The sequence below is a fragment of the Aptenodytes patagonicus genome, chromosome 3, assembly GCF_965638725.1.
Source record: "Aptenodytes patagonicus chromosome 3, bAptPat1.pri.cur, whole genome shotgun sequence".
Classification (NCBI taxonomy): Eukaryota; Metazoa; Chordata; class Aves; order Sphenisciformes; family Spheniscidae; genus Aptenodytes; species Aptenodytes patagonicus.
Window position 1 is genome coordinate 118241042 of NC_134951.1, and position 11644 is coordinate 118252685.

At 45.6% G+C, this 11644-nt stretch overlaps 1 protein-coding gene across 2 annotated transcripts; it reads right to left on the bottom strand.

The window, feature by feature from the left end:
* Window positions 1-3352: 3352 nt before the first annotated feature.
* Window positions 3353-10926, bottom strand: LOC143158671 (serine/arginine-rich splicing factor 7-like). 2 transcript variants are annotated; one of them, XM_076334897.1, is made up of 9 exons: window positions 10828-10926; window positions 10214-10394; window positions 9889-10065; window positions 8894-8968; window positions 8667-8768; window positions 8128-8181; window positions 5723-5767; window positions 5018-5053; window positions 3353-4163 (listed from the first exon to the last, which is right to left on the bottom strand). In XM_076334897.1, exons 1-9 carry the CDS (start codon window positions 10847-10849, stop codon window positions 4139-4141), a joined length of 717 nt encoding a protein of 238 aa, XP_076191012.1. In that variant the 5' UTR covers window positions 10850-10926; the 3' UTR covers window positions 3353-4138. The 2 variants fall into 2 exon arrangements, with proteins under 2 accessions (XP_076191012.1, XP_076191013.1); XM_076334898.1 differs by lacking the exon at window positions 5723-5767.
* Window positions 10927-11644: the final 718 nt, after the last annotated feature.

Genomic DNA, 11644 nt, shown 5'->3' on the forward strand with positions numbered 1-11644 from the left:
GCAGCATGTGACATCATAGGCTGCTCCGAAATTGGTTTAAACTCATTTCTGCATTTTGGCCAAGACTTTACTGAGGTAGTCAGTCTTGGCTGACCAGGGATCAATTTGCTTACGGTTCAACCCAACGCCCTTAAAAAGGTGAGCACCTTTTGATTCATGTCAAGGGGTTCTGAAATGGATTTAGAGAGCATCCTCTGGCGAGGAGACTGTACCGGATCAGTTGGAGTAACGTGTTGGATCAGTGCAGGCTGTTCTGGTTACAGTGTAAAACTGCAGGAGAGTGTGGATGTTCCCCCTGAAAGCCAGGCTTTTCCAGCCCCCCCCACGCTATGAAAAAGTAAAACAGATAAGATGGACTGCTGTAGTGCATTAAAAATGGATCCTTGGGTGGATGGTATTGCTCGCTGTTAACCTCCTCTGGTAGGTGGTGGTCCTCCTGCCACCCTGAACAGCTGAAGAAAGTCCCGCTTTTGGGAACTTTTAGCTAAACTCCTGCTCTGGGGAGTGGACTGCTACAGAAGAGTGTGGTGAAATGCCACAGTAATAATGAACTATTACTTCTTCCCTTTGACATTGCTTAATTGCAATGCTGAGCATTGCTACAGCTGAGCTGCTTGATGCACTAGCAATTGCAAATAATAGCAAGTGCCTTAAATAAAAAACTTTGCTGTCAGCCGTAGTAGTAAAACCAGAGTAAACACTGTCTCTATGCCAGCCCTGCCTAGAAATAGCCTTCAGGCTGAGGAACGATGAGCAGACAGAGGCACGTCGTTTGGGGACTAGTTCGATTTTTTCAGAAAACCACGCTTGAATGTTTGTAGAAGCAGTTGCACAGCAACACACCCTTGCATGAGGAAGAAGACAGGAGTACCAAGACCAACATACCAGTGCAGTAGAATGGTCTCTGCAGGTATGTTGAACTGCAGAAGGCTGAACTGTTCCCATAGCTTAATGTTGGTCAATAGTAGCACCATGCCCCTGTAACTGTGCACCTAGATGCTTGGGGTTTTTTTTCCTGAGGTTTAGTGAAGAGCTGTTAAGGCCTAGGGTGGGGCATTACAGCACTGCAGAAGCATACGGAGCGTGTTGTCAGCCATTAGCTCTGTGTGAAGTGGGACTGTGAGGTATGGCGTTGCTTCTGTGTGTGCCTGGCAGCCATGCCAGTAAGGGTAAGCAAATAGTGTTTCTGTTCAGGTTGGCTGTGGAGTGAAATAGGAACAGATTCCATTTTTCACCTTGGACTTCTGTACACTTTCAAAGTGCTATCCTCTTCAATAAATGACTTCTCAACCATCAGGGAGTACTGTGTTTTGGATGGAAACTGGTGCTCAAGGCAGGGTCTGTATGACTCTCCCCCCAAGTACATGCTAAACTCCACCTGAGCTATCATGAAGTGAAGGTGAGGGCAAGGACAGCTGGTGATGTAGCAGGTGATAATTAGCAGCATCCACCCTGCTGGAGGGAAGACTTGTGAAACATCCTAATGCCTTGCTTGCCTTGGTGGCAAGGCAAGGCCTTGGTTCCCTTCCCTCTGGGGAGGGAACAATCTGGGAAGGGAACAAACCATAAATCAATACGTACAATCAAAAGATGACAGTGGATACTGAACTGTCAGCACGCCCCTCATGTCTCACCACCTGGGCTGCAGTGCCAAATTGCTACTTTAGGAGGGTTTCTACATAATAGCGCCCCATCCGCTGCTGAAACAGGCTGACTTGCCAGGAATTGCATATGCACTAACCTGGCTTCATGGCCTGGGCACAGTGGTTTTATTACTTGCTTCCTTCAGCAGGTATGTTCAGCCCCTGAAACCAGCACCAGGGTGCAACAGCTCCATTTCCCCTTAAGAGTAAAGGCATAAAGTCCTACAAAATGACTGAGACAGGATAAGCCAGTCCAAACCCCCGGGTGAAGAGCAGAGGCAGAGCTGGAGCCTAGCTGCTGTGCTCCCCAGTACAGCTGGAACTGCCTTCAAGACAGCACTCTAACAAGAGGACAAGACCCACATCAAATAGTTGACAAGCACCAAATGTAGGTGGCAGTGCTACTATTAATGACCATAGGTCTCCCTGTGAGGTATAAGAGCCACCCCCACCTCCAGCAGCAGCTGAACAGTGGTTCCTTCTCTGACCTCCATGGGAGCTGCCTCCTTCCTACTGCTGACCAAAACTTACCCCTAGTAACCCTGCTTCCAGCCCTCCTCCTCTACCCCTGAGCACATGGATGCAGTCCCAACCTATCCCCTTTCTTGTAATACTCTAATGAGTGGAAAGACTGAAAAAGAAAGGTAGCACTAGAAGAGTTTTAGTCTACAGGTTTATTGTTAAGTCAGATTGCTAGACACTGTTGCACGGGGTAATTTTACCACTGATGCTTTAAACTGCAATGGGGAAGGAAGAAGGGAACCCAGTAAATACTCCCCCCAGCAGTGTTTAGCAATGGCTTTTGGGTCACCCTAGTTTAATGCTGTTGCTTCCAGCTCCCTCTTCTGCAGCTTATAATGGACTATGGTTATAACAAAATATTTGCAGCATCATCAGCAAGGAAGGTCACTTATCCTACTAAGCACCAATGCACTAAAATGTACAAACATGGGGAAGAGAAGAGGAGGGACAGGACACATTCTGTAATACACAGGAAGAGTCTTTGTGAAGTCATGTATAGGGGCTCATTATTCTTTTAATACCTGGACATCGTGTAAGGCAACAATGACCAAAGTTCATCCAAAAACCTGGGGTTTTGCATGCACAAACTGCATGCACAGCTGCAGTGCTCTACTCTAACAGGAATACCAACCCCCTGCTGACAAATTAGAAGCTCCAAGAAAATTATTGTTCCTCACTGGACTGTAAGACACAGCAATATAGGCCAGAACGTACTATAAGGAAGGATTCTAAGTCAAAGTCGTCTGACACTCCGATTTCCTTACTAGTCTGATAATAGCCATTATCAGCTGCAAAGACAAATCAGACTAGCAAATACCTTGCACTAGTTTATCATACTTATATTAAATCCTTCACTAACCTATCTGTGGTGAGATGGGGACCGTCTGCATACAGGCAGCTACAGTCCAGTTTCCCAAAGCAAAACTGATCAGGACAGCAGCGAGTCCCTTGGTTACTTTACCGCCAGAGAAGATGTGACCAGGCAGATCAGGTCAGATAGGTGTAACATGAGCTCTTGATTCCCCAATGTACTCCTACTTAAACATGGCCTGCAGGTTCTGCTTGTGACCTTCAATCTGTAAGAAAAGCCTTAATTTCCTGTATCTAAATATATTTATCTTCTGCACCAGAACTGCCGATTTATCTAAGTATCACAAAGAAGTAGTACTATTTTGACAACCAGGATGTAAAACAAGATTTCTAAAAATATTTACTTCAATAGTTTACATTCCAGAAGTATTCCAAATACCTTCAGGTGAGAAGTTCACTGGTCCTTTAATCAACAGGACAGACAGACCAGCATTCACATGTTCCTTGTTTTTTCCATCTGTTAATGCCCTTTGTAGACATTTTTGTAAGTCAAATCATCAAGCATACAAGCACTTCCAGACAGGTTTTCTACTTCACTGAGCTTTGAAGAGGTACAAATAAAAACACAGGGAACAGATCACCGTAACATTCAAGACCGAACAGTAAGAATGACAGCTGGTACTGGTAACTCTTCACTTTAATCAGTGCTCTGTAGGAATGAAGTCCTACAACAGGCACACACCTGCAGGACAGCCTCTGACTGGCTGCTGCACTACACTCAGTTCACAAGTGCCTGTAACAGCCTGCCTCCTGCTTTTCACCATAGTGGCACATGACCTGGTTCAGCTACCCAAATATTAACGGGGTTATCAAAATATTTCTTAGTTAGAAATGCACAGTTTATTTCAATGCGCCAATAAAAAAAAGCCCAACATTTCCAGATCACAGAACGTTAACACAACAAGAGTTTCGCATTTGTCTACTAATAAGACTTTTAAAAGATCCAGATTCATGCCAATTGTTAGTCAATAGAAACAGCCTTCTAGGACTAAGCCCTTACATTTATAAAGACACCACAAAATCCCTTATAATAATGTAAACAAAATAAATTTTCTTCTTAAACTTTTTGAATTTGAATCCATTCTTTCAGGACTTGCACTCCTTCAAGGGCTTCCTGATGGTGAATGACTGAAAAGGAAAAAAAAAAAAGATTAAGAGCAACTCCTACAACAAAACCAACAGAAACTCTGCATGCTACCCCAGGTTTCCTCTGCTCAGGAACCCTCCCCCCCCAGCCTCATAATGCCCCACTCCACACTGTTTTCATTTACAGTTCATGAATAATGAGAAAAGTGTTATATTTTACACCTTTATAAGCAACAACTGTTTTAAGCTTGAAAAGGGCAGGCAAAGTAAGAGACATCAGCTGTGACAGACAGGTGAGACATTGAGTCTGCTCAGAAAGCACCTTGGAGCCTGCACTCCAGCTGTGCAGAGGAATTCTTACTCTGCCATAACCTACATGTTCCAGTTTAGGGCTAGCCATGAGGCACTATCTCAGACTACATCGATTCCAGCACATACTTCTCTGGTTACATAGGAAAACTTGCTTCTTACTTCACAGTGCATAGCAAAACTTGGCAGCTGTGTGACTAACTGAGTGAGAGCCAGCTGTGAGGAGCCACCAGCAGGAATTTAATTCTACCACCTATTCATCGTTTGCTCCATACCTTACATGACTCACTTCTTCCCCAGATTCTAAATTCCTCAGGAACTTTGGGATAGTTGATCCTCATTTGCCCACATTTTCTGTTGTCCTTTAAAATTTCATTAAAGTACGTTACCTTAGAGTTATTGTCATGAAGTTCTGACTACCAGCGGTAGGAAGTGCCCGTAACAATTCATCTTTTCATAGTTCACAAATAAAGACAAGTAAAAAACTTTAAGCTTTTATCCTTGCACAAGTTAACTTCTATAGCAACCACTCCAGACACTAGTTCTATGTAACTGTATGGCACACTCCAGTTTTAAGGAGTTTTTACCTTCTCTTTGGAGATGGTGATCTGGACTTTGAGCGACTGTTAAAAAAACAAAACAAAACAATCAATGTGGTAATCTTGTATACACTCAGTAACCACTTTTGACCATTTAAAAACAGTAAGAACAGTCTGACGTTAAATACATTAAAAGACACCACCCTTAATGCTGCTGATAGCAAGTATACCCAATTATTTTAAGCAAGAAGCTGCAGTTGAAAAGGAAAACTGCTGAAAGCCAGAGCCCTTGGGAAAAGAGCAACACACAGCTTCAAAGCAGCTATAAAACGATCACAGTAATCCTGCAAAGCAGGAGCAGTGAATCAAGTAGAGGAGAGTCAGGAAGACTGATAACTACAGACAGTTGAGAACAAAGGTAGGGAAAGATATGCCCCAAATCCTGTCAAAAATACTTTTTGTCACAATCATGGGTTAAACAAAAACCTCTACCCACAATCCTTCTGGAAGAATTGCCTACTGTCCCACAAAAATGGCTATAAAAAAATACATAAAGATAATGTATGAAAAATATTTTAAAAATCAGCTACTAAAACAAACAAACAAAACACCACCTCTTCCACGTGCAACTGAAATACTGGTCCAAGCAGATATTTTGAATCATAACAAAAAAAAAAAAAAAAAAAAAAAACACCACAAAAAAACCCCACCACAAACCACAAAACTGAGTGCTACTTGTATTTATACGCTCACCTTTTAGCAGGTAAGCCAGATTTAGATCTACCATGGGACCCAGACCTACAACAGGAGAAAAATAAAGCTCAGCAAAGCAGCCAGTGGCATGCACATACAATGAAAGTTAGCTAAACCAGCAACAGCAAATTCATACTACATAGCATCACAAACCGGAGAGGAAGGCTCTGGTGCCGCAGGCTTTTCTCGTGACATTTCAGGAGAATCCTTTAGCTCTTATTCCAGAGACCCCACTTATCAGAAGACAAGAGTACAAGCACAAGAAGCTCCCCAGCAAAGCTTCAGCTACCACTTTCACAAAACAGAAGACCTTGTACCAGGCTGCCAGACTCTCTCCCCACCTGCAAGTACCCCTTCCGTAAAAGGAAGAATAGTTTCAAGTGTCATCTTAGAAAGTCTTTTAATAGTACATTAAGAGCCTGGAATCAGCCACAGGTAAGCATGTGTGCTCAAGAGCTGATGCATTCTTCAGATCAAGTTCCCAGTTCCACTTTTATTCAAGTATAATATAGCTTTTTCACCAGTTATCCCAATGAAAACAGCGTTTCGGTTTTCTCTTTGATATCTGGCTACTAATGTGTAAACTATTCCCAGTTTGTATTATTAATTAAAATCTACTCAAACAGTGAGACTTTCCTCCCACATTTATCATGTTACTTTACGAACTCAAGTATTTGCTGTTACTTAGAAAAATAGTTGTCCTCCTAGAGTGTCAGAGTTTAGGCATGTGGTATTACTAAACATCAGAAAGCCCAGCGTTCAAGACAATCAGTTGTTTAATAGACTTGGCCAAAAAAGTAACTAACTTTTATCCTATTTCTGCTCAGAACTGTTTTTAAAGGGTAATCAAGATTCACCTTTACCTGGCCTATTAACTTACAGAAATACTATGTGGACACTGTTGGCATAAGTTAAACAGAGTTACGTGCCATTGCCTTGAAACCTTCCTGGTCACTACGCTGAGCCATCCTCTGTCACAGTTCCTAACACTGTAACCAGTAATTTTGTTACTGTGTCACAGTTACACAGGATGTAGTTGCTCACAACTACCCAGAAATTTTATTTTGTAGCATGAGCATGCCTTCCTTTGGTAAGAAATAACAGTAAGGCAGCACACAAGATCATCATCTTACTACAAGAACTGCTGACAAATCCTCCTTCCGAGAGGCACAGCAACAAAGCAGGACTGCAGATCAAAAGCTCTAGAAGCAGCACCGGTTACATACTAGTGTTTTGCTGTATTAGCAGAGGACCAGCACTGGCTGGAGTTTTCACAATGCTTCCTTAACTCCAGCCCTGAACTACCACTTCTCACCACTGCAATTGCAGACCTATGCAAAGTCAGCATTCCTCAGAAATTTCAGTAAGAGTATCAAGTCTTTCATGCAGGAACATGACTGTATCCAGACTCTTCCACAGTAGCAGCATGCAATTTGAGCCTGGCTAGTCATCTCCTGCATTACAGGCCTGTATGAGTAGTAAGTCAGGACAGCTCTAGTAATAATCACCATCATCCCCTTAAAGGCTCAATGTGCAAGTCCTAAATTAACAGGAAGATCCCTAAAAAACATTTATCTTCCCCCGTTCTAATGCAAAACAAAAAGACAACTTCTTCCAACTTATCAGCTCTCATGCCCATCACATTTTTATCCTACACTTTCACCCTTCTTCCAACTATCACAAAGGATAGAGGAAAATAATGCAGGAGCATTTACTCTATACCCATTTTCCTCAACTTCCATTTCAGCATGGAAAACATCCAGATCCACAAAACCAGGGCTGCATGTCAAGAGAAGTCCTTCAAAACACTACCTATGGCATTAGGACTCATTGTCCTCTTCATTCAGCCCTCCAAACCTCTGAAGTCAAGCGTCCTACCTCATGTAATGTAGTTCTTAGCACTACAGCAATTTAATTTGATCTAACTCCCAGAACTGGAACTCACAAAGCTGAAAAACTGTAAGCAAGAGTTCAGACAATAGTGGCAACCCTCTCATTGCTTTTTCCCCCCAGCGTTTGGGATTTACAAAAAAGCATGCCAAGAAAAACCTAAGCAGCACTTCCTGTAGGACACAAGGTCAAGCATTCTCTACATGCATAGGCATTAACTAGTTTTCAAAACTTCTCTCCACAGTCCTTAAATTGCATATATACTTTGTTTATGGCTACATATATGGTAGACTATATATAGTAACCACAGACTAAAACAAACTCATGGTTTTTGCAAGAAATCAACCACTACTTTATTCTGTGAAAAGGCATAAATTAAGTGCGAATATTGCTATGCTGCACAACCTTGTAACTCCTTCCAGCCAAACTCCCCTGGGGAAGGAAAAAAACCCAACCCACCCACCCCCCACCCCCCCCCAAACTATTACTGGTTTGAATTAAAACAAGTATCTTACCTGCTTCGAGGCCATACAACAGACCGGGACCTTGAGCGCGATCTGGACCTAGATCTAGAAAAAAAGCAGTGAAAGCTCAACTACTACTACTACATGATTCATACAGCTGAGAGAGCATTCTTTGACTTTTATGATGCTGACCTCAGAGAATTTTGTTGGAACTACTGGTTTTGCAGAAGTAACTTTTATTATTAGAAAGCTGTAGCACTTTTGGCCAGCACTAGCATCCACATAAGAAATCCCACTACCCTAGTCGACTGAGCATAATTACTCCCTGTATCCTTGAAGCTGAAGCAGGAAACCTTAACCATAGATCAAGGCTGTAACTTTGGTACAGTATAAAAAAAACCTCAGAAACAGCAGTTCCTAAATTATATGCTTAAGTTTTTAACTTCAAAGAAAGCGTTCAGATTAGCTCTCAGGGATATAACACCATGAAGGTACCTTCAAACACATGGACTGCAAAATATAAAGTTAACGTTAACTCCAACAGTTACGTTCCCTTCAACAATGTTGTGGGCTTAATAGAAAACACATACCTTGATCTCCTTAAAGAACCAGACCGAGATCTGCGTGGTGAAAATGATCTATACCTACGAGGAGAGATTGACCTGGACCTGCGGTAAGAAGCTGACCTTGATCTACAAAACAAAGGGAAAAAAACAACAAAAATCACTGCAAGGTACTTTTCACGAGGACTACAAAAAGGGGTGGAGCAGAGAGAGGAGTAAGAACAAGAATGAAAACACAACAGCCAGAACCCTACCTCCTACCGCGACTCCGACTGCGTGACCGAGAATACCTTCTTCCTCGGGACCTTGAACGGGATCTAGACCGGGACCTGGTTTTAGGTTAGAGAAAACAGGTATCAGGAAACAGCTGCAGCAATCAGTGCACGTGAGGCCCTGCTGAAGTCAAAACTGATTTCAGACAACTAAAAAGAAAAGAAAACAAAACAAAACAAAAAGAACAAAAACACACCACTAGCATCTGTCAGTTGGAAAAATCTCTGGGCCTACTTGTCTTGAGCATTTTACTACCTAGAAAAATGTTAAAAGCTGAATTACATTGCAGAATTACATTAGAATAGAAAACACTGTAATGCGTATTTAAAATAAACCTTGCAAGTTTGCAGGTCGACCCTCTTTGGCCCAAGGTCTAGCAGATCTAGACGATCTAGAAGTATCTATAGCCGATCGCTGCATCTAGGTGTTCTCTTCAATCTAACGACGATCAAACTGACAGCCCAATGAGCCAGGGTGAGGCTTGATTGACGCAAGAAGATTTTTCTAGGTGGGAATGTGGTCAATCTGGTGTTCCTCTTTCTAAACCGGAGGGGGGCCCCAATTGAAAGCCAAATTTACTGTTACGGCGATCACCGTCTCAAATTTTCTGCCCTTAAAGAATAAGGTGAAGCTACGTGTAGATGGCTCGAGGGGATCTGGCCTCTTATGCTGATCACCTCAAGGTCTAGGAGGATCTTAAGTGTCGGATTTGCAAGGCGCCTCAGCATGAAATCTTAAGGCTCGTGACATTCTGAATCAAGGCGACTGACTCAAACGAAGAAACCTGAAAGGTTTTGACCAGGTTGATTATTAAGATATTAACATTTTATATGTATTAGCAAAAAAAATTGTGATATACACCTGTTGACTTACAACATTAAGAGTTAAAACTGGTGTAACATTCTGTTCTTTGCTAACAAGAGCTACACAAAAGTGAACTGGTGAAGCAACCCAGCCACTCTGGCCCCACACATACCTGCTCCTCCTTCGGCGACTATAGCGGTGACAATCATAAGCATAGTGGCCTTTCTCACCACACTCATAGCATCTGTCATTAGGGTCAAAGGGGCGCCGTGCAGGAGGCCTGTCGTAACGGGAGCGACGAGGCATCCCTGTTGACACTTCCACTCTAACCCTGGAGCCACATATTATCCTGCAAGAGACACAGTATGTATTAATCATAGGAATACTCTTCTCCCCTGTGCTTGTTACACACAGAACGGATATCGATGATTGGTACAGGCTTAGGAGGTCAGAAACTGCAGCCAGAGCAGTCAAGGAGGTTTTAGGCATGCACGTACTTCCCATCGAGGCCGAGCACAGCATCTTCAGCATCCCTCGGGTCTTCAAACTCCACAAAGGCAAACCCCGGCGGGTTCCTCGCGATCCACACGGTTCTCAGGGGCCCGTAGTAGCTGAAGGCTCTCTCTAGCTCGCCTTTGCCCGCGCCCGTGCCCAGGTTCCCCACGTACACCTTGGTCTCTGCCGGCAGGGACGCCATGTCAGGGCCGGCGCCCGGCCCCGCACAGCGGCCACAGGGCGCAGGCGCGAGGCTGGACACGAGGCCGCGCGCGCGGCGCGACCGCTGCCGCCCCTCCCCCCGCCGCCCGCAGGCGCCGCCATCTTTGACACCGCCTCCATTTTGGTGCGCTCCGACCGGTGCCGCGCTTTCCCTCCCCCCACCCTCATCACGGCCCACTCTTCGCCGGATCCACGGCCACGGCCCCAGCGGCCCCACGGCGGCGGCCTGCCCCCAGCGTCTCCCTCCTCGCCATCTTCTCTCACAGCCGGCCGCCCGAAGCAACGGCCACCTTCTCCCATCCTCAGCGCGGCGCTAACGATGCCGCCGCCTGCCCGCCCCTCAGTGGCGGCCCCCACCCGCTCCACACTGCCCCCGGCTTCCCATCCCCCCTACCGTAACGCCCGTAGCGCGACATCTTCCCTGCTGCAGGCCGAGCCCCGCGCGCGACCCTTATATAGAGGGAGCCGCCGCCGCGACTGCGCGCCGCGCCCCGACCGCCGCACGGGGGGGGCGGGGCTCTGGTCGCTTGGCAACGCGGGGCGGGACAATCCCGCTCCTCGGGCGCGGGCAGGTCTCGCGAGAACGGCGGCGGGCCGTGCGCGCCTGCGCATTGGGTACGCGTCGGAGGAGTGCCGGGGCGTGGTCTGCGGCTCACTTCGCTGGCTCCCGGAAGGGATGCTCCTTTCCCGGGTAGGTTCCACCAGGGGAGCTGGTCACGCCTGCTGTGCAGGCCCCACGTCCGTTGTGGCCATAGCCATATGCTTCCCCTGGGGCTCATGTAGTCAGTGAGGCACAGACAACCCCACGTGACAGCTCCCGCCCACAGCCTGTCTGTGAGGAAGGCACAGCGGTGCAAAGAGGGAGCAGAGGCGATGGGAACCACTTGTTCCGGTCATCACGCCTCACGTAAGACCAGTAACTCAGCCTCTGGCCCTACTGAGACTAGAGGTGAAGGAGCCTACCAGGTTCCTTATTCCCTGGTGAGGAGGTAGGAGGCAGTACCTTCCCTGTAATGAGGCATTCTCAAGCTGTTCTTAAATCTCTTGAGCGGAGTTTGACCTGATGCTAGCTCTCACACTGAATACATCCCAACTACCCTTGGGTACCCTGGAGTTCAGGCACTGGTCGATCCCCCAATCCAGACAAGCAGCTGAAACATTTGTGCGTTGGCATCTACCAACCTTTTCAGGGAGACACACACATGAGCATG